Below are 24,006 nucleotides of genomic sequence, written 5' to 3' on the forward strand. Positions count from 1 at the left end.
ATATGCAGGTGCTATGGGAATCAAGTTAATACGGCGTCGCACACATAATATCAAACTCACACCAGATATGGAATATACTTTAAAGATTTTACTAGAACTAAATGAGTACTAACAATACAGTATATATGAACGAAAAGAAAATAAAGTAAAAGGCGCCAAACTTATCAGAGTTCAGTCAGTTTAGTGCACATCTTTGGAGCTCAACCATTGAACTATTCGACCCCTCGTCGCTTTCCTCCGACCTCCACGTCCTTGCACCTGGGACCACTCTGGTGGTCAACCGAGCAGTGTAGCACACGTCCACCTTCTTCGACGTCTTCTTCCCAACTCCACAAAAAGACCACGAAAACCCCGCTACCAGACACACAAGACAAAATAACATTCCCCCATTGGTTAACAAATGAATTCAATCCCTGTTATCAGCAATTCTAAAGTTAAACAACTGCAAGAGAAAGCACTTATCATAACAAAGAAGCATTCCTACTCTTAACATAACAAAGAAGCCATTTTGATTAACATACGCAGTATATATACACCTGAATGTCCAGTGTAATAGTCACTTAAAGCTAACACACAAGTAGTTAGGAAAGAAAATGGTATATTGTCCGTCACTGCAAGATAATTTGAGTATAGAAGTAAAGATATCTTACTATAATTATATGAGACTTTAGTGAGAATAAGCCTAGAGTATTGTGTACAGTTTTAGTCCTAACGAAAGCATATGCTACAGAGGAAGTGCAACAAACACCATTTTCTAGAATGGTGATATGTCATATGAGAAGATTTTGTAAGTTAAACCTGTAATGTTTAGTACAGAAGAAGAGGTAGCTCTTCAAAATATACAAACTACCTGGAAGCTCTTGACAGGGTAGCTATTTGGGAGGATGTTTCCTAGACTATTGAATGTGGAATTAAAAGGCAAGCTCAAAATATTGGGTGGGTCATTTGGGACTAAACCAAAGATCATTTTTTTTCTGGACTGAGTTTTGGAATTCTGTACAGTGGCAGTCACTCAATGCATAGGCATTGCTTATATTCAAAACAGATTAGTAGATTTTTGGATATTAGAGGAATCAAAGGATATGAGATTAGGAAAGAAAAATAATGTTGAAGTGCATCATTCTTAATTTTGTTAAATGGTGAAGCAGGCCTGATGGATCGAATGGTCTATTGCTGCTGCTCCTCCTCTATTTGCATTCTCCTTCTATAGCTGAATAGGCCAAATCTCCCCCTCCCCTGCTTTCCATAGAGATTCCTCTTCATATGCCTTCATTTGTCCCTCCCTCCTGATCACCTTCATGGCCCTTATCCCAAGTGTGACCAGGGCTACACCTACCCTTACACCACCTCCCTCACCACCATTGAGGGCTCAAAACAGTTCTTCCGGGTGAGCTGATGCTTCACATGTGAGTCTGTTGTATCAGGCGCTCTGTACATGGGTGAAGCCCAATGCAAATTGGGGCCAAGGAAGAGAAAATCTGCAGATGCTGGAAATCCAAGCAACATACACAAATGCTGGAGGAACTCAGCAGGCCAGGCAGCATCTATGGAAAAAAGTACAGTTGACGTTTTGGGCTGAATCCCTTTGGCAGGACCGCTTTGTCAAGCTGTTTGCCACAAAAGGCAGGATCTCCCGGAGGCTACTATTTCAGTTCAACTTCCCATTCATATTCTGACATATCTGTCCATGGCCTGTTCTACTGCTATGATGAGGCCAAACTCAGTTTAGAGGAACAATACCTCATATACTGTCCGGGTAACCTTCAACCTGATGGCATAAACATCAATTTCTCTAACTACCGGTAATTAAGAGAGGTGAACTTGGCTATTGGACCACTGGAAAAGGTCTTTGGAGATGCAGTAATGGGGACAAAGACTTGGCAGATGACCTCAATAAGTATTTTGCATCTGTCTTCACTGGGAAGACATCAGCCATATGCCAGAAATTTGACTGTGTCAAGCGGCAAAAATAAGGTTATTTGCTACTACCAAGAAGAAGGTGCTTGAGAAGCTGAAATGTGTGAAACATAGAAAATAGGTGCAGGAGTAGGCCATTCGGCCCTTCAGCCTGCACCGCCATTTTGTATGATCATGGCTGATCATCCAACTCAGAACCCTGTGCCTGCTTTCTCTCCATACCCCCTGATCCCTTTAGCCACAAGGGCCATATCTAACTTCCTCTTAAATATAGCCAATGAACCGGCCTCAATTGTTTCCTGTGGCAGAGAATTCCACAGATTCACCACTCTCTGTGTGAAGAAGTTTTTCCTCATCTCGGTGAAGCTAGATAAGTCACGTGGACCAGATGATTATACCCAGGGTTTTGAAAGAGGCAGCTGGAGAGATTATGGAGATATTAATAGTGATCTTTCAAGAATTGCTAGATTCTGAAATGGTTCCAGAGGATTGGAAGGTCATAAATGTCACACCATTATTTAAGAAGGGTGTGGGGAGGCAAAAGACAGAAAATTATAAGCCAGTTAGCTTGACTTCAGTAGTTCAGAAGATATAAGGATGAGGTTCTGGGGCAAATGATAAAATAGGCCATAGTCATGGTTTACATGTTGTGGCCATTGTTACTCGAATATACATATCACTAGAAATTTGCAGACCTCTCATTGGTTTATTAGAAAGTAGTCTTTTGGTTATTTTAACCAGTGCAAGACATATAAATCTTAAAAATTGTTTGTACTCTAGTTAGTTATTTGTTCATTAAATATTTCGAAGACAATACTTTGTGTTGTTGTGTGGCCAGTGGTTAAAGCTGAAGGTCGTTAGTTTGAGCCTCAGTCGAGGCAGTGTGTGTGTCCTTGACCAAGGCACTTCACCACACACTGCTCCTGCACGTCTATAGCCCCGTGGCGGCGGTTGGTGCAGTATGGACAAGACATTATGAAATTATTATTAATGTGTTTGATTTCAATTCATTGAAGAAGGGAGTTTTATTAGTCTATCATATCCATTATAAAATAGCTTAATAAAGGGAACTTCTATAAAACAACTTCATTGAAGATTCAAAATTAGAATCAGGTTTATTATGGCTGAGATATGTCGTTAAATTTGCTGTTTTGCAGCAGCAGCTTTCTTTTTACTTATGGACACTGTATTTCATTTAATTGGGCCATTAGTTAATCGGAGCAGCTGCTTATTTGGGACAACTCATAAAGAACAAAAATTAATCAAGAAAATTGCCATATGCTGTTAGTTGACTGTTGTGTTGTGAAAAATTATGGGATGGCAGTTTAATTTCTGGAGAGGAGATAAGTAATTTGGTTTAAAGGAATTAAAACTGTATATGTTTCATTCATCTTGTTTATGATGATTTAACAGAGCAGTGCAGTAGATTTGGGGGATATTTTTCTAATTACAGTTTGGCTTTATTTCTTCTAGGCTTGAGAATTAAAAAGAATTATCCTGGGAGAGACTTCATGATAGTGAATTTTGTGTACTAAAGTTGACACATTTGTTCATCACTTCAACTATTTAGTAAAACTGGAAGCGACTCAACCAAAACAACAGGAAAAAATTCTCTTGGATAAAGCAGATGTGGGTGTGGGAATGCCGCAGGTAGGTTTGTAATCATACAGGTCTCGGGTCTAAAGTGATTCTGTTGCAGGATGTTTCATGCTTGCTCTGGAGTCTTGATGTTAAGATAGCAATTTCAGCAATTTTAGATCTTTTACCTTTACAATAAAGTTTTAGCTATGTCACCATTTTTATAATTTGAATAGATATTAGCGAGAATACAGTGGTTATAGTGATTAGTTGTGCACAAATAAGATTAGTATCTTTCAGTGTTGCTTTGTAAATGAAGCTGGAAGGTAGTTTATAATTCACAAGTTAAAGCAATTAATGTGCTGTAATTCTCAACCCAATTATTGCTACTTGGTTTCGTGTCTTGGAACATAATGATGGTTCAAGAGTTAGGGATAATATATATTCCCAACAATATATATATTTTAAAAATACATAATATTGATGTGGTAAATAGAACATAATACTGTAATTAAATTTATAATTAAGTGCCTGGAGTGAAGAACAAACATGTTTTTGGATTGAAAATTATTTTTAAAATCTAAATAGAAGATTTCTTGAATTTCTTTTGACACTGTAGGTGCCAACCATTGAGTTGAAGGAAAGACTGGGTTATATGAATGCCCCCTCATTAACTATTTAAACATAGGCAATTTATTCAGAAAACAGGGTAGATAGAACAGATTTTTTTCAATAAATAGGTGCATGGATAGGAGAGGTTAGAGAGATAACAGAGTAGAACATCTTGGTTGGCATGCATTAAATAGGCCAAATGATTTGTTGCTATGTTGTATGACGTTCTAAATCTAAGAAAAGTACAGTAATTTATTTAGAAAAATGCAGCATAGGGGTTACTTTTACAACAGTAGCATCCATATTATTATTGGAAATAACTCCCAGTTTTGTGCTTCTGAAATGAACTGTGATTCTATTAATGACTTGTATATCAATTTTCTTTATAGCCCAATGTTAGTGGAATGGATCCTCCATTTGGGGATGCCTTTCGTAGCCGCACATTTTCAGATCAGGCCTTAACCAGCACGGATTTGTTGGGGAATAACTCTGATCCTGATTTCATATATGAACTGGTAGGAGTCATATTTAAGACGTCATTTACTCTCTTTTTTCTTGTTACCTGTTTTTTTTTCACCATGTACCATTATCCATAACTTTTTGACATTGTTTCTCTCCTCTGGATAGCACACATCCTGGATAGTATGGCTGTATCACTGACAACTATATTTCAGCTGACCATTCTTAATTTAGTATTAATATTTAGTATTTAGAATTTAGTATTAATTCTAGAGGTGGATTGTTTGCTGGGTATTCGGTTGTGATGGTAAGGTAACAATGAAACCAGATTCTCCCTGTTTCAAAATATGCACCCCTATTAGGAGGATTGAATAGCATTGAAACTAGGGGAAAAGATATGTTTGTGGTTCCAAGAGAAAAACATAATATATTATCTAATGGCCCAACTGAGAGGAGCCAAGTGTAGGAGCAGGAGTAGTCTATCTGTTACTTTGAGCCTGAGTTACAGTTTATCATAATTGTGGCAGATCTTTTTCAGTTCTTCTTCTACACTACTACAATACCATTTATTCTCTTTATAGCAAGAAAACTATCAATGCCTGTTTTCAATTAACTCAACAACTGAGCTTCCACACCCTTCCATTATAGTGAATTTCATGATTCACCACTTTCTTGGTTAAGAAATTCCTGTTTTATCTTAATCCCAAGGCACTTGCATGAACTGTGATGAAGAGCATTGAGAGGTTGGTCATGGCTACAATTGACTCCTCATGGAACAAGGACCTAGATCCACTGCAGTTTGCCTGGGGTCACAACAGGTTTACAGCAGATGCAATCTCACTAGATCAACACTCCATTTTGGAGTATCTAGAGAACAGTAAAACAGTATTAATCAATAAGCTTCAAAACTTGGGTCTCTGTACCTCCCTCTATAATTGGATGCTTGACTTCCTTATCGGGAGACCACAGTTAGTGCAGATTGGAAATAACATTACCTCTTCACTGACAATTAACACAGGTGCACCTCAAGGATGCGTGCTTAACTGGTTGCTCTATTATCTTTACACCATGACTGTGGCTAGCACAGCACAATGCGATCTACAAATTCGCTGATGACACAACTGTTGTTGCAGAACCTTAGATGGAGTTGAGTATAGGAATAAGGTAGATCAGCTGGTTGAGTGGTGTCTCAACAAGAAGCTCTCAATGTAATTAAAACCAAGGAATTGATTTTGGATTTCATGAAAGGGAAGTCATGGGAACACTCACTAATCAGCAGTGGATGGGTTGAGCATCAACATCCCTGAAGATCTATCTTGGGCCCAACATGTTGATGCAATTTAGAAGAAGGCATGACTGTAGCTATATTTCATTAGGTGTTTGAGGAGATCTGGTATATCACCAAAGACTAGCAAAATTCTACAGATATACCATGGAGAGCATTCTAGCTGGTTGCATCACTGCCTGATATGGAGTGGCCAATGCACAGGATTGTAAAAATGCTGCAGATGGCTGTAAACTCAACTGGCTCCATAATGGGCACTAGCCTCCCCACCAGAGGGCTTTTACAAAAGGTGATGCCTCAAAAGGTATCCATCATTAAGGACCACCACCACTCAAAACATGCCCTCTTCTCATTACTACCATCAGGGAGGAAGTACAGGAATCTGAAGACACACACTCAACGTTTTAGGAACAGCTTCTTCCCCTCTGCCATCAGATATCTGAAGGATCCATGAATTCATGAACATTACCTCATTATTTTGCTCTCTTTGTACCACTTATATGTATATTTCTCATTGTAACCTAGAGCAATTTTTTATGTGTTGCACTGTACTGCTGTATTGTTAAATATTGTGCCGCTGCAAAACAACAAATTGGTGACGTGACAGTGATAATGAATGATCTGATTCAGATTCTGATGTCAGGCTGCTGTTTACCAATTACACCTTGGATTTCAACATCATTGTCCTCACTGGGCTAATCAGTAAGCTTCAAAACCTGGGTCTCTGTAGCTATATTCTCAACTTTCTTTCAGGAGACACTGTCAATGTCGATCAGTAGTAATATTATCCTTGCTGATAATCAACAGGGACACACCTCAAGGATGCGTGCTTAACCCACTGCACTAATCTCTACACTTATTACAGTGTGGCTAGGCACAGCTCAGACACTATAAATTCGCCCATGTCATCACTGTTGATGGCAGAATTTCAGATGGTGATGAGGAGGCAGGTGTGCAGGAGTGAGTTAGGTAGGCTGGTTGAATGGTGTTCCAACAACAACCACACACTTAACATCAGCAGACCAAGCATTTGCTTTTGGACTTCTGAAAGGGGTATTCAGGTGGACACACACCAGTCCTTGTTGAGAGGTCAACTCTGGAAAGGATGAGAAGCTTCAAGTTCCTGAGCATCAACATTTTAGAGTAGTGGTCGCTAACCCGTCAATTGCGATCGACTGGTCGATCTTTGAGACTTTCCCAGTAGATCCTGATAAAAAAAAAAGAAAAATAAATACTGTTGAGAGATTGTTTCCGGGTTGCGGGGCTTTAGTTCCGTTCTTTCTGCCCAGTGTGCATGTGCATAGCTCCCCCCGCACTACACAGTGTAATTCAGTGGTCCCCAACCACCAGGCCACGAGGAAACAATATAAGTCAGTTGCACCTTTCCTCATTCCCGGTCACGGCCACTGTTGAATTTGAACCCATGCGAGGTCATCAGTTTCCTAAACACAGTGACACCCTCGTACCAGTGTTCGCCTTGCGCGGTCGGCAAGAACAGCCAATGCTACTGACCCGGAGTGCGGCCGGCGAGAACCGCCAATGCTACTGGCCCGGAGTGCGGCCGGTGAGAACCACTGATGCTACTGTCCCGGAGTGCGGCCGGCAGGAAGTGCCGATGCTACTGTCCCGGAGCGTGGCCGGCGGGAAGTGCCAATGCTACTGTCCCAGAGTGCGGCCGGCGGGAACCGCCGAAGCTACTGTCCCAGAGCGTGGCGGGCGGGAAGTAGTGATGCTGCTGGCCTGGAATGCGGACAGATGGGCACCGCCTCTAAACCTGTTTAGCACACCGAATGTTTGTGGGGAATCTGGTGCTAAAATATTCGCAGAGGACCTGATTCGGGCTCAAGTTTTCGTAAGTATCAGAGCAGCTACCGCACTGCAATCTACTGAAACAAACTTTTGTCGGCTGATAGATCCTACAAGGGGGGCGGGCGCAGGCCTGTCACTCTCCTCACTCGGATACAAAGCCCCTGCACCCCACCTCAACTGGGCGTGCTTTTACATTCCAGCCTCGCTCCTCTGCTTCAACTGCAAGGTTGGCATATTGCAGCCTTTTCTGTTCATAAGCCTCATCCACAGCATCCTCCCAGGGGACTGTCAGCTCAGTGATAAAGACGGGAGTTGGACCACAGGAGCAGGTCAGGCTGCAGGTTGATCGTTGCAATTACAGTTGAGAAGGTAAATTTCTGGCCTAAATGGACATGCATTTCCCAGTCCCTGGCTGAACTCAGTGGGCATGAGTCGTGAGGCAAGGGGTTAGCCCCCGGTTTCTTTCCTTCCCAGGTGAAGGATGGTAGTAGTGAGACTGGTGGTTACTCTCTTACACTCAAGTTCAGCTGCCAAACGCCTCAGCACTTGGTTGTGTCGCCAGGTGTATCTGCCTTGTATTAGGCTGGTCTTGCAGCTAACCAAGACGTGCTTGAGTGATGCTGGAACTGCGCACAGAGGGCTGCATCCTCTCCCAGCCAAAGATTTAGGTTTGTAGGAGAGGGCAGGACATCATATGTTGCTCTGATGATAAAGCTCAATCTATTTGACTCCATGCTCCACAGCTCACTCCATGTGATTTTCCTCCTCTCAACACCCTCCCACCTCATCCAGCAGCCTCGCTTGGCTTGGGATGTTGCTTTGGCACATCTGGCTGCTGCTTCTTGGTGGCACACCTCCTCCACCACCAGGTGCCGGCAGTTGTTGTAGCCTTTTGCCAGGTAGGTTTCATTATTCCAAGGCCAAAGCCTCCTCTGCCCTGTTGGACATAGCCCACTATGTCCTGGTGTCGGGAGGACGGCTTCTGCGTCCAGTACTGCTGTGGCTAGGGTCCATTTCTTCCCTGTTGCTAGAGCGAGAGCAACGCCTCTTACAGTTGGGTCCTGAGATTCTTTGAATGTCATTTCCAGCCTTGCTTTGACACATTTGTATTCCTCTACCAAGCTAGAAATTGGCAGAGAAATGGCTCCATTCCTGTAAAGTTGTATGCCCAAGTTGGTAGCCAAAGCAACTCCCTGACAGGTGAGTTCACCAGCCTCTCGAGCCGATTTGCATGAGACATAGTGACCTCATAGTTTGTGATTGCCACATAAGTCGGGGCAGCAGTCCAAACTGAAAGCATCAAAGCTTCAACCTCCCTGGGAGAGTTGTGTTATTGATTAGCTTGTGGCCACTGATTGTACCCTGCCTTAGTTGTTCCACCTGCTAGGTGTTTCTGAAGTCTGTATTGTACGAACATCCGAGGATTTTGATGGGCTTCTCCAGGACAATTGGTATTGGCTCAGCGTTGATACGAAACCTTATGTCGGTGAGCTAGCCTTTGACAGTTGAGATACTGCGAGACTTACTGGGTTTAACCTCTATTTGTGCCCATTTGATGTTTCCCTGGAGTTTATCCAGCAAGCGTTTGGTGCATGCTTTTGTTGTTGTTGTGGATATTTTGGATCATTGGGCTCTTTTCCAGGGAAGGTGGGCCCTGTACAAAAGAGACATTTTGCACCTGAACTGGAGCACTGAGTAGTGCTGAAGAACAACAGAATCCTCGAATACAGATCTTTAACTCATTGAAAGTGGCAGCACAGACAGATAGGATCGCAAAGAAAAGCTTTTGGCATATTGGCCTTCACAAGTCATTGTATTGAGTACAGGAGAACGGATGTTGAAGTTGTGTAAGACGTTAAGGCCTAATGTGTGCAATTTTGACCTCTTACCTACAGGAAAGATGTAAGTAAGGTTGAAAGATTACAAAGAAAATTTGTAGGGTTGTTGCTGGTACTGGTGGACCTGAGTTATGAAGAAAGATTGAATAGGTTAGAACCTTAATTCTTGAAGTGTAGAAGTTTGAGGGGAGATTTGACAAGTATGTAAGATTATAAAGGATATAGATAGGGTAAATGGAGGCAGGCTTTTTTCACTGAGGTTGGACGTGACAACTAGAAGTTAAAGGTGAAAGGTGAAAAGTTTCAGGGAACTATGAGGGGAAGCTTCTTCACTCAGGGTGTCATGAGAGTGTGGAATGAGCTGCCAAAGAAAGTGTTGCATGCAAGCTTAATTTCAATGTTTTTAAGAGAAGTTTGGATAGGTACGTGGATGGTATTGGTGTGGAGGGTTATGGCCCCAGTGCGGGTTGGTGGGAGTAGGTATGGACTAGATGGGCTGAAGGATTTTTTTTTGTGCTGTACGTTTCTATGACTCTTAAGGCATACTATCAGTTCTGCTTCAGTAAGAATTTCAAGAGATGTGGCATGTTACCAGAGTCTCTTGCTAATTTCTCCGGATGTACAGTAGAGAGCATTGTGAATAGTTACCTCACAGCCTGGTATGGAGCCTCCAATGTGCAGGATCACAAGAAACTGCTGGGGGTTTGTAGACTCAGCCAGTTCCATCAAGGACACAATCCTCCTTGCCATAGTGGCATCTATCATTAAAGACCCTCATCATATTTGACTGGAGTACTGAATGTACTCCCTCCACCACGACCCTCTGCCTTCTGCAGGCAAGCCAATTCTGGATCCACCTGGCCAAACCTCCCTGGAACCCATGCCTTCTGACTTTCTGAATAAGCGTACCGTGTGGAACCTTGTCAAATGCCTTACTAAAATCCATGTAGATCACATCCACTACACTACCCTCATCTGTATGCCTGGTCACCTCCTCAAAGAACTCTATCAGGCTTGTTAGGCACGATCTGCCCTTCACAAAGCCATGCTTCTTTAGGTTACTATTGGGGAGGAACCTGAAGACTCACACTCAACATATTAGGAACAACTTCTTCCCCTATGCCATCAGATTCTGTGTGATCTATTAACCCATGAATGCAATTTCTTTATTAATCTTTTCTGCTACTTATTTTGTTGTAATTTTTACATCTTGTACTGTACTGCTGCTGTAAATCATCAAATTTCATGACACATCCAGTGATAATAAACTGGATTCTTATTGTAATGAGACTTATTCAAAGATGCTGTTCTCTGCGTTCACATTTTTGAGGCGTGTATGGATTTTATAATTTTCTCTGCAGTTATGTCACTGTTTTTCCTAAATTCTTGAGGATATGGGCCTATCCTACTCATTCTCTCTTCATACAGTATAAACTCTTCTTCACAAAATTCATAGAATAGTACTGCGCATTACAGGCCCTTTGGCCCACAATGTTGTGCCGACCCTCAAACCCTGCCTCCCATATAACCCCCCACCTTAAATTCCTCCATATACCTGTCTAGTAGTCTCTTAAACTTCACTAGTGTATCTGCCTCCACCACTGACTCAGGCAGTGCATTCCACACACCAACCACTCTGAGTGAAGAACCTTCCTCTAATATCCCCCTTAATTTCCTTCCCCTTACCTTAAAGCCATGTCCTCTTGTACGGAGCAGTGGTGCCCTGGGGAAGAGCTGCTGGCTGTCCACTCTTGTCTATTCCTTTTAATATCTTGTACACCTCTATCATGTCTCCTCTCATCCTCCTCCTCTCCAAAGAGTAAAGCCCTAGCTCCCTTAATCTCCGATCATAATCCATACTCTCTAAACCAGGCAGCATCCTGGTAAATCTGCTCTGTACTCTTTCCACTGCTTCCACATCCTTCCTATAGTGAGGTGACCAGAACTGGACACAGTACTCCAAGTGTGGCCTAACTAGAGTTTTATAGAGCTGCATCTTTACATCGCTCTCTTAAACTCTATCCCTCGACTTATGAAAGCTAACACCCCATATGCTTTCTTAACTACCCTATCTACCTGTGAGGCAACTTTCAGGGATCTGTGGACATGTACCCCCAGATCCCTCTGCTCCTCCACACTACCAAGTATCCTGCCATTTACTTTGTACTCTGCCTTGGAGTTTGTCCTTCCAAAGTGTACCACCTCACACTTCTCCGGGTTGAACTCCATCTGCCACTTCTCAGTCCACTTCTGCATCCTATCAATGTCCCTCTGCAATCTTCGACAATCCTCTACACTATCTACAACACCACCAACTTTTGTGTCATCTGCAAACTTGCCAACCCACCCTTCTACCCCCACATCCAGGTTGTTAATAAAAATCACAAAATGTAGAGGTCCCAGAACAGATCCTTGTGGGACACCACTAGTCACAACCCTCCAATCTGAATGTACTCCCTCCGCCATGACCCTTTGCCTTCTGCAGACAAACCAATTCTGGATCCACCTGGCCAAACCTCCCTGGAACCCATGCCTTCCGACTTTCTGAATAAGCATACCGTGTGGAACCTTGTCAAATGCCTTACTAAAATCCATGTAGATCACATCCACTGCACCACCCACATCTATATGCCTGGTCACCTCCTCAAAGAACTCTATCAGGCTTGTTAGGCACGATCTGCCCTTCACAAAGCCATCCTAACTGTCCCTGATCAGACCATGATTCTCTAAAAGCCCACAAATAAGACTTTCCAACCACAGACTTAAGGCTCACTGGTCTATAATTACCTGGACTATCCCTGCTACCTTTTTTGAACAAGGGGGACAACATTCGCCTCCCTCCAATCCTCCAATACCATTCCCATGGTCAACGATGACATTAAGACCCTAGCCAGAGGTTCAGCAATCTTTTCCCTTGCCTCATGGAGCAGCCTGGGGAATATTCCGTCAGGCCCCGGGGACTTATCCGTCCTATTCTATTTTAACAACTCCAACACCTCCTCTCCCTTAATATCAACATGCTCCAGAACATCAGCCTCATTCATATTGTCCTCACCGTCATCAAGTTCCCTCTCAGTGAATACCGAAGAGAAGTATTCATTGAGGGCCTCGCTCATTTCCACAGCCTCCAGGCACATCTTCCCATTTTTATCTCTAATCGGTCCTACCTTCACTCCTGTCATCCTTTTGTTCTTCACATAATTGAAGAATGCCTTGGGGTTTTCCTTTACCCTACTCGCCAAGGCCTTCTCATGCCCCCTTCTTGCTCTTCTCAGCCCCTTCTTAAGCTCCTTTCTTGCTACCCTATATTCCTCAATAGACCCATCTGATACTTGCTTCCTAAACCTCATGTATGCTGCCTTCTTCCACCTGACTAGATTTTCCACTTCGCTTGTCACCCATGGTTCCTTCACCCTACCATTCTTTGTCTTCCTTGCCGGGACAAATTTATCCCTAACATCCTGCAAGAGATCCTTAAACATCGACCACATGTCCATAGTACATTTCCCTGCAAAAACATCATTCCAATTCACACCCACAAGTTCTAGCCTTATAGCCTCATAATTTGCCCTTCCCCAATTAAAAATCTTCCTGCCCTCTCTGATTCTATCCTTTTCCATGATAATGCTAAAAGGTCAGGGAGAGGTGATCACTGTCCCCCAGATGCTCAACCACTGACAGATCTGTGACCTGACCCGGTTCGTTACCTAATACTAGATCTAGTCTGGCATTCCCCCTAGTCGGCTTGTCAACATACTGTGACAGGAATCCATCCTGGACACACTTAACGAACTCTGCCCCATCTAAACCCTTGGAACTAATCAAGTGCCAATCAATATTAGGGAAGTTAAAGTCACCCATGATAACAACCGTTATTTTTGCACCTTTCCAAAATCTGCCTCCCAATCTGTTCCTTGGTATCTTTGCTGCTACCAGGGGGCCTATAGAATACCCCCAGTAGAGTAACTGCTCCCTTCCTGTTCCTGACTTCCACCCATACTGACTCAAAAGAGGATCCTGCTACATTACCCACCCTTTCTGCAGCTGTAATAGTTTCCCTGACCAGTAATGCCACCCCTCCTCCCCTTTTCCCCCCTCTCTATCCCTTTTAAAGCACTGAAATCCAGGAATATTGAGAATCCATTCCTGCCCTGGTGCCAGCCAAGTCTCCGTAATGGCCACTACATCATAATTCCATGTATGTATCCAAGCTCTCAGTTCATCACCTTTGTTCCTGATGCTTCTTGCATTGAAGTACACACACTTTAGCCCTTCTACCTTCCTACCTTTATACCCTTTATTCTGCTGCTCTTACCTCAAAGCCTCTCTATATGTTAGATCTGGTTTTACTCCATGCACTTCTTTCACTGCTCTAATTCTTTCATCCTAATGAATCTTCATGACAAATATATATTTTAAGGTAAGGAGATCAAAACTGTATAAAATACTCCGGTGCAGTTACATCAAAGCCCTGTTAGCTACAGATAGATCTTTTCACTCCCATATTCAAATCCCCTTGCAATGAAAACTAATATATTATTTGCCCTTGTAATTGCAAGTTAAGTGTACTCACGACATGAATGTCGTTGGCCGAATTAAAGGTGGTGACAAATTGGCCTGTAGGAGAGAGGTTGAAAATCTGGTTGATGCCACTATAACCTCTCACTTAACATCAGCAAAACCAAAAAGTTGATTATTGACTTCAGTAGGAAGAAGCTACAGGTCCATGAGCTAGTCCTCATTAGGAAATCAGAGGTGGAGATGTCGTTGCTTTAAATCCCTTAGTATTAATATATCAGAGGATCTCTCCTGAGTCTAGCACATAATTGTCATCACAAAGAAGGCATGACATTGCCTGTACTTTCTTAGAAGTTTGCATAGATTCGGCATGTCACCAAAAACTTAAACTACCTTCTATAGAGGCATGGTGGAGAGTATCCTAACTGGTTGTATCATGGCTTAGTATAGAACCACCAAAACCTAGGAATGAAAAAGGCTACAGATGGTGTGGATAGGCCCAGTTAATACAGGCAAAGCCCCTTCCACCAATAAGTAGATGAAGTGTTGCCACAAGAAGGCATAGTGTACTGGTGAAGATCCACATCATCCATGTCCACTTTTCACAACTGCTATTCAGTAGAAAGTACAGAATCATGTCCTTCACCACCAGGTTCAGTAACAGTTATTACCCTACAAATATCAGGCTCTTCACTGGAGTGGGATTACTTCATTCTCTACTACTTTGAACTGATTCTAAGATCTGTAGTCTCACTTTCAAATTTGCACAGCTTGTCTTTTGCTCATTGATTGTTTGTCAGTCTTTGTTTCTATTTGATTTTTTGTAAAATTCTACTCTATTTCTTTTTTCACTGTAAATGTCCACAAGAAAGTGAACCTCAAGGAGGTACATGGTAACATGCAATATACAAGGGGTGATTGATAAGTTCGTGGCCTAAGGTAGAAGGAGTCAATTTGAGAAAACCTGGCACATTTATTCTTCAACATAATCCCCTCCTACATTTACACACTTAGTCCAGCAGCCGAGGAGCATACAGATCCTTCTTTGTAGAAGTCGGTGTCTTGGACCTTCAGAAGTGGTCCACAGCAGGGGTGATTAATAAGTTCATGGCCTAAGGTAGAAGGAGATGAGTTATTAACTTCAAACTTTCTCCATGTAACGAGAGCTGTGGCCACAAACTTATCAATCACCCCTGCTGTGGACCACTTCTGGAGGTCCAAGACGCTGACTTCTTCAAAGAAGTATCTGTATGCTCCACGGCCACTAGACTAAGTGAGTAAATGTAGGAGGGGACTATGTTGAAGAATAAATGTCTAGGTTTTCTAAAATCGACTCCTTCTACCCTAGGCCACAAACTTATCAATCACCTCTCATACCTTGATAATAAATTTACTTTGCACTTTGAACTTAATACCTTTTAGTGATTTATGTACAGGATTTGTTTGAACAGCAACATTTCCCAAGCTGTTAACACTGATCAACTATTGAACAGATATTTGTTCCGTGCTCCAAAATGGATTTTTCTTCTTAATATTCCATCTATCTTGTTTTCCTAACTAACTTGTCTATATCCCATCAGAAACTCTTTACATTCTCCGCATGACTCGCAATCCCACCTAATTTTGTATTATCAACAAACTTGGAAATACAACATTTGGTTATTTCTCCCAAACCATTGTTATAGATTGTGAATAACTGTGGCCTGTACTCCAATCTCTTCGACAAAATAATGGGTTTTGAAAACAAAAACTGCAGATACTGAAAATGTCAAAAGAAAATAGAGAAGTATTTACTTGGGCAAGCAGCATTAGTGTTGTGTGAAGTTAAGAGTTAATGTTTCAGATAGATAAGGAGACAGCAACCTGAAATACCAACTCTGTTTCTCTTTAAACATGCTGTGTGAGCTGTTGATTATTTCCAGCATTTTCTATTTTTATTTCAGAACATGGTTGATTTGTTCTTTATGGAGTATAATTTTGATTAGAGATTCCTTATATAATTGACAATGAAACCAGCATGTGATAAAATTCCATTTTTGTGTTACTTGGTCTTTAATAATGATTTTAATAGAATGTTTTCATTTCTTCCAGGATAGAGAAATGACTTGCACTCACAGCTCCAGAGATGATTCCGTTACTTTGGAAGAGTGTAAAGATTTGGACATTTTAGATCCTCTAAATGAGCTACTAGATTCAGATCCTTCCTATACTTCAAACTGGGAACAATGGGACGCATGCTGGGAAGATTTAACAAAATATACGAAATTAACTAGCTGTGATATTTGGGGAACCAAGGAAGTGGATTTTCTTGGGTTAGATGATTTTTCCAGTCCTTATCAAAATGAAGAAGTCATCAGCAGAACTCCTACGTTGGCCCAGCTAAATTGTGAAGATTCGCAACCTGTTTTAGATTCATTGTATCATCCTGATTTACTAAAAAGTTTAAATCAGAATTCATTAGCCTCTTCTCTGGCTGGTAAAAAACTTGCAGCAAGTAGGGCAACACCTCCAGTGTCATCTGCTAGAAGTCCCTGTATAGATGCCTGCTTGCCTGAAACAACTCAAAAAATAGCCAGATCTATTTCTTCAAGTGCATCCGTGGACAACAGCAACAAACTACAGACACCTAACAACAAAACAGGTTCAGTTCATGTGGATAACAAAGACTTTGTTAAGAAAGCTAAAGTCTGGATTAATCCAATTTCAATTGGTAAATCAACCTTGGGTGCGACGCAAGTTACGCACAGCAACGTACCAGACAATTCCTGTTGTAGTGATATTGGAGCAATACCCAAAAAAGTGGAAAAGAAGAATGCAGAAAGTTTACACTCTAATAAAATGCCCACTGTATTCAAAGAAAACAATGACCTGTTTACTCCAACTGAAGCAGTTGAAATATTGTCACAACCTGTTTCTGATCACACCCAGAAAAAGGAAGAGCATAATTATTCTTTGTTTGTTTCTGATGGTGTGAATGAACAGTCTCCTTGTATTGAACAGGAGGCAGAAGACGACGATGAGGATGAAGATGACGACGAAGACCACGATGAAGGATTTGGTAGTGAACATGAGTATAGTGATAATGAGGAAGATGAAGATGATGAAGAGGAGGAAGACAAGGATGATGACGTCAGTGATACCTTCTCTGAACCAGGTACTAGATTGTTTCCAAACTAGAAAGGCTAACATTTAAATTGTCAATAACAATGGTTTGTGGAATATGCAACACTTGGTGGTTAAACCATATAGATGCTTACACATGCGCACACAGAAATACTCAAGTTTATTTGTCCTTGTAAGTGTGCATGTTTAGGTTCAGGCTGTTCTCAGCTTATATTGTTTCCTTCAGAATTTGTCATAGCACCCTTTTGAGGAGCTTATTTTTTCAATAAAATTAATTGCAGGAAGGAAGTGATGTTTAAGTAATTCCAAGTTTGAATGCGAAACAAAACGTAGAGAAGAGTGTACATCTAAGCTCAGAATGATTTGAAGGTGATGGAAATAATATATAGAGCACAACCAAAAGGTAAAATAAAAGAAATGCAGTACTAGTATAAGTATCAAGAAGTTATATTAACTAACTCTGAAATTGTGTGCAGTGTTTAAACCAGCAAAGAGACAGGTAACTGTTATTTTGATAACTTCAGTTTGTGCCTTATCACAGGTGTTACCATATTATAGTTCCCTCTTTCTGCAACATAAAACATGCATGTTTATAAAACTTGTTTATTGAACTACTTTCTTACAATCCTATCTTTTCTCCACTGTCATTAACATCCCAGGAATGAAAGGGTTAACATACAAGGATAGTTTGATGGCTTTGGGCCTGTACTCGTTGGAGTTTAGAAGAATAAGTGGGGATGTCATTCTAACCTATCGAATGTTGAAAGGCTTAGATAGAGTGGACATAGAGAGGACATTTCTTATAATAGGGAAGTCTAGGGTGGAGAACACAGCCTCAGAATATAAGGACGTCCCTTTAGAACAGAGATGAAGAATTTCTTTAGCCAGAGGGTGGTGAATCTGTGGACTTGATTGCCAAAGACAGCTGTGGAAGCCAAGTCATGTGAAGTGGAGGTTGACAGGTTCTTGATTAATAAAGGCATCAAAAGTTACAGTGGGGAAGGCAGGAGAATGGGGTTGAGGATGATAATAAATTAGCCATGATGGAATGGCGGAGCAGATTCGATGGGGCCCAATAACATAATTCTGCTCCTGTGGCTTATAGTCTTATGGTCTATTTAGATGATATTTCTGATCCTTTTTCTTCCTACAAAAATAGTAATTTCACACTAAGCTCTTCCCTGTGTCAGTTCATTGACCCTAATATATTAATTTAATATTTTATTGTAATAGTTTCAAAATGTCTTCAGTACTGTGAAGATTTATTCTTGGCTGCAGGATATGAAAATGATATGGCTGATGATGTGAAAGACACATTAACTGGCATTTCCAGAAAAAGGAGCAAAAGAAGATACTTCTGGGAGTACAGTGAACAACAGATACCACCACCTAAACAAGATCGAATGTTAAAGCCTTCCGAATGGGATAGAGATACATTGCCCAGTAATATGTATCAGAAAAATGGTTTACAACATGGTAAGCTGAAGGGTTAAAAGTTTTGCAACAGGTTATATTTATTAGAAGAAGTTCCTTCAACCATTAGTGGAATGGAACTGATCAATCAGAGGTTTCAAATTACAGGGCAGATAGCCAGAGACTGTGGCGAGATATCCAGCAACACAAGCTCAAATCCTGGATTGAGACCTGTAGAATTTAAGTTCAGATCATTTAATGTATTTTGAATCCTCTCCACGAAATCCTAACACTACCCTCTGACCTATCCCCCTGCCATCCCCACCTCCTGGCCAGCACCACTCCCAACACCCCCCCCCCCCCCCCGACTCCTACTACCACTGCTTTTGACCTCACTTTCCAACCTTCTTTACTGCTCCTTGCTTCTCTTTACAATCTTCTCCCTTCTCCCAGCCAGCTTCTCAAGCTTGCTCTGCCATCCAGTAAAATTGTGACTAGTCTTGGCCTCAACACAGCTTTCTTGCTTTCTTCCACTTCCTTCCTCCCTTTTCCCCATTCAGCTTGACCCTGTTGTATTTCAATTGTCTTGTCAGTATCTGCCTTGAATATATCTATACCTCTGCAGCTTGCTGAGGTGGGGAATTCTAATGTTTCATGATCTTATTGGAGAAGAAGTAATCCACATCTTTGTCTTAATGGAAACCACTATAGTTCTAGATATCCTCACTGTAGATCCTTTCAGCATTCATCCTGTCATTCCTTATCAGAACCTTAGATGATTCAATAAGATCACTTCTCTTCTGAACTCCAAACTCTTTCAATTTTAGTAGTACTTGAACCTAATGAAGTTTTCTTGCACAGACTCCTTCCTTTAAATGTGAAAAGCAAACCTATACACAGTACTCTAGGGGTGGGTTCACCATTGGCTTATAAGATTGCAGGAAAATTTCCCAGCTTCGTTGCTCTAGCAATAAAACCAGCAATTCATTAGTTTTCCTAATTATTAACTGTGCCTGCACATCAAACCTTTGGGCCTCATACTCTTGTAGCATTAGTATGCAGCATTTAAAAAATTTAATATTCCGTCTATCAAAATGTAATTTTAAGATTTTTCTTTTATTCTTTCCCACTTGATATTCTATATGCATACTTACTGAACCCACCTACTGTACAATTCTGTTCATCTGGGATCTGATTACTCTTGAAATCCCAATGATTCAGAATTGGGCTAACTCATTAGACCAGAATGTGTGCAAGAGATCTGGAGTGAGGTCCAGATGTGTAGATGAAGCTGGGATCAGGATCAGGATTATAGAGGAGTCAAAAATCCTGGTTGCTTTGACAAGCTGAACTGCTATTTTACTTGATGCTTGCTTTAAACTCATTGGATTCATACTACACATTATACTTTTCAGGATGTGAAGAAAGTGAAATAAATGAATGTGTATTTATAGGAGTAGCATCCAGTAGTTCAGATTTCTAGCATCAACTGTATTTCCTTTTTAAATCATAAAATCGTAATTTATAATACATTTCATTTAAACTTTAGTTAGTGAAAGAACAAAGGAATTTGTGGAAGAAAGAAAAAATTGGCCTGCATAATATATTGTGATGTATTGTTAATTAATCATGGTTGCCAGTCTCTATCATTAGGCAGAAATATTTACAGCAGAAGGTAAACTCAATTCATTTAAAACTTCGGAATGCGAATTTATGTTTCTCTGAAGTATGCTACACTTCAGTTGTCGTGTCTTAAATTACTCGTGTGGTATTTATAGTCATTTAATTTCATAGCATTTTTGTCAACTGGATGAGCTAACAATTTGTGTTTTTGTCAATATAGGAAAATATTTAGTGAAGAAATCTCGCAGAACTGATGTTGAAGATTTGACTCCAAATCCAAGAAAATTGCTACAGATTGGAAATGAGCTTAGAAAATTAAACAAGGTGATTAGTGATCTGACACCTGTAAGTGAACTACCATTAACTGCCAGACCAAGATCCAGAAAAGAGAAGAATAAACTGGCATCCAGGTAATGAAGAAGAATTCTTACCAACATTGTCAGTCTGGCGTGTAAACAGCCTTTTATAATTGGAAATAAAATTATTTCAACATTTTATTACTTGAGGGATTTTGATCTAATAAAAGCTTCTTGTACATTCTTGTTCCCTCAATTTAATTTTATTGAATTAATGGGTGAGTAGACCTCTAATTGATTCATATCCACCCATTACATACTTTATTTTTATGCAAAAGAGATGAAATGCTGTGGTTTTAAGTACAGCATTGACACATTTTTACTCTGCCTAATGCTAAATGAATCTACCTTCTTATCTGAAGGTTTAACATTTAGGGAAAAATGATTATATATTAATAAATGACTTTTCAAACATAATGGAAAGATGAAACTCCATTGTTTTGTATTATCTTAATCGATTCCACTCCACATACGTATACCTAGGTGGCCTATCCAACTGGGAAATTTATTGGGACATGTGTCCCTTAATAATTTAATATAGCTGTGTAATAATTGCACTCTATAAGGGCACCTCCAGGTATCCATCTTTTGTTTTTTTTTCCCCTCTCCTGCCATTGACTCTTGTTTTATTATTGTTGCATCACAGAAGAAGTCTTCTCAATCAACATCTTGTTTTTACTGTCCCGATGCTCAATTTTCTTACCTTTGAAAGAATGTTCAATGTCTGCATTTTGTTTAGCTGAATTTAAAATTTGTATCAGCTGAAGGAAGTTGCTTTCCATTGTCAACAACCTACAGTATATGCTGTATCCATTGCTTTCCTCTTGATCGCACTGCAAACTCGTGCTTGGGTAGTAAGATATATTGAATCACAGTATCATCATTCATTCAAAAGGCAGGCATCTACCAAAGGAGCTCAGTCATTCATATTTATTACAGTCCAGATATTCTCCCTCATCTTCTGAGAAGAAAAGCAGGAATATAATATTAGAAAATGTTTTGAGAGAGAAGGCTGCTCCTAGGTCATTTAATTGTTTTGCATTACTCGTCAGGCTATCTTTCTTCATTGAGTGAGGAAGAGGCCTGAATTAATAGGATGGAATACAGGAAAAATAAAACTTGATGTACCTTTTTTATGGTTTATCCTCTCCTTGTGATAAAGTCCATTGATCTATGAGAATTTGCCATTCTTCTGATCTTCTGATTACTTCTGATCTTCGTCCTTACTAGAAAGCCTGAGGTCGAAAGCGTAAATTTTCATTGACTTGGAGTTTATTTACTTATGTGCTGACTTATACTAACACATAAAAGCTCTGGAAATACTAAGAATTTAACTGCTAAGATGTCTTTACTCAAGGATATCTGCACCTTCATTTAGAAGAATGAAACCATAGTCTCCTGCAGTACTTCTCATGACATGATGCCAAAAACCTGACTCTTGTTTCTTGTTTTGATTCACTCCAACTCGGAATGGGGAAGAGTGATTACAACAGCAGCTGGAAACTCATTGGCTTGTTTTATCCTTTATACTTAATAATGATCATAAAAATAGTCATCAACATGAAGATATTTTGTATAACAACATGTCATTTTATAGTAAAATTTTCTTATTTTTTCCTCAATTTTCATAATAGCAAATTTTCAAACTCATTACTGATAACTGGAAATAGTTCCTACAAAAAGAAAGCTTGTGATTATTATTATGCTATCCATTATTCAAGAAGTGTGCAGCAGTTTGCTGCAGAGATGCACTGTTTCAGAAAGTCCAATTGTAGATTACTACAGAAAGCACTTTTGGTTTTGATTAAGAAGCACTTATGGTATTTATAAGCCTTTGGATCATCGTTATATTTTCAGCTTGCTTCTTACCAGAGCAAGCACTATATTTGAGTTTTCTTGAGAGAACAAAATGGATGGGAAAGAGGCCCTTCTCCTGCCAATAACTTGGCGTAGTATTGATTTCCTTCATCCTGGAAAGATAAATTCTGAAGTTTGTTCCTTTTGTCTTCCTCCTCCATTCTTCATTAAATAACAGGCATTGCAACAGACTACTCTTGAAACTTTTCGCACCCTGGGTTCTCTTTTGCCTGGGACTGAATCTTCTGGCTGCATATTAAAGTAGATTTCTTTTTACAGGAAAAATTATATTCTAAAACCTGTTCCTAACCTGTTTATTATACAAACTGTAATCTGACGTGTCTGGGGCCACCCAATCATGTAGAACATTTAGATCTTCCCATTACCTTACAAGGGCTTTATATAGGGATTTAACAAAAAGTGCTAATATAACATCTTGAAATAAAGTAGAAATAGAAGGGGTTGGTTCTGTGTTTGGATAGAGTGCAGGACACAGCAGGGTATTTTGACATGAAACAACTTGTGCAAGCTACATGTCATTCAAGCATGTAATTTAAAGATGCATGTAGCTAGGTCTAACAAGGATTTTATGACAATGTGGTTGGTGACTACTGACAGCACTGATGGAAAATCTAGAGTTGTACAGCATTAATAATGGTAATGGTACTGATGCTGTTAACACTTGAACCATCTGGAAAGAATAGTTGAGACCAATCCGGGGTTGGAAATTTAAAAATATTTCAAAATGATCTTACAGGCATATTCAAATTTATTATTTCATGCTATCCTATAGGTGGCAACCAACTGAGCGAGGAAAACCTTATATGATTTCTTCTTAACATCATCCATTGAGTGTCCCTACCACAAATCTTTGGTGAAGATGCACAAGAATACCATTGGATGATTTCAACGTTTCAGAGTCAGCCTTGGCTCACTGTTTTCTCTCTCAAGTACTTGATTATCTAGGCTTAAGGTGAAATGACTATTATGTCAACTTTTTTTTTTCTTTGCCATTAGTAAGTGAACCAAAATCTATTTTTGATGACCTCCAAGGGACTTAAATTTGTCAGTGACAATTTTGCAAACTTGTTTTAGCATTTGCAGTCTGAGTGGGCTGTTATGTATTATTTTTGATTCTTAGATTTTTTTTTCTCTCACGATAAAGCCTGATGTTCATTTATATCCTGGAACTGCTGTATGCAAGACTTCAGCACAACTCCATGGAACTATCTGCATATATTTCTCTATCTTTCATTACCAAGTGGAAAGTCATCCTTTGGAAAGCCGTTCCTTGAGTTTTATACCAACATCAGGACCCCAATCGTTTGCTTGATCCAAACACGGAATCTTTGTGCTATATAACCTGATGCAACCTAGCCCCTATTGAGCCAATGGCTATAGTAGATTAAAGCTTCTGTCAAAAGGACTTTGTTCCTAACTCTATTCTCTGCCAGGAGTGTTGGTGAACTTCACGCAGTAGTAGTGGAGGCACAGCCCTGTAATTTTTTTTATTATTTTTTTTCCCCCAGTTGAATAGGCTACCTACCCTTGGGATGTGGAGTGTACCTTTTCAGAAAATGATGACTACCTTATTCTAAAGGTGAGTAATGATCTTTAT

The 24,006-nt window shown here is 40.3% G+C and overlaps 1 protein-coding gene across 5 annotated transcripts in view; it reads left to right on the top strand.

The window, feature by feature from the left end:
• crebrf (creb3 regulatory factor) overlaps positions 1 to 24,006 on the top strand; it is a 57,359-nt gene that overhangs the window by 15,506 nt on the left and 17,847 nt on the right. For 3 of the 5 annotated variants that reach the window (XR_012101626.1, XM_073067704.1, XM_073067705.1), the window contains exons 2-6: positions 3,391 to 3,567; positions 4,497 to 4,622; positions 16,108 to 17,170; positions 18,418 to 18,615; positions 20,396 to 20,585. Coding sequence is in view for 2 of the 5 variants with exons in the window: in XM_073067704.1 (XP_072923805.1) it covers positions 3,559 to 3,567; positions 4,497 to 4,622; positions 16,108 to 17,170; positions 18,418 to 18,615; positions 20,396 to 20,585 (1,586 nt within the window). In the remaining 3 variants the exon portion in view is untranslated. Of the gene's footprint in view, positions 1 to 3,390; positions 3,568 to 4,496; positions 4,623 to 16,107; positions 17,171 to 18,417; positions 18,616 to 20,395; positions 20,586 to 23,917; positions 23,989 to 24,006 lie in introns of all 5 variants that reach the window. The other 2 variants (XR_012101627.1, XR_012101628.1) reach the window with 1 other exon arrangement.

Source organism: Hemitrygon akajei, chromosome 15 (assembly GCF_048418815.1).
Source record: "Hemitrygon akajei chromosome 15, sHemAka1.3, whole genome shotgun sequence".
In the NCBI taxonomy this organism is placed as follows: domain Eukaryota; kingdom Metazoa; phylum Chordata; class Chondrichthyes; order Myliobatiformes; family Dasyatidae; genus Hemitrygon; species Hemitrygon akajei.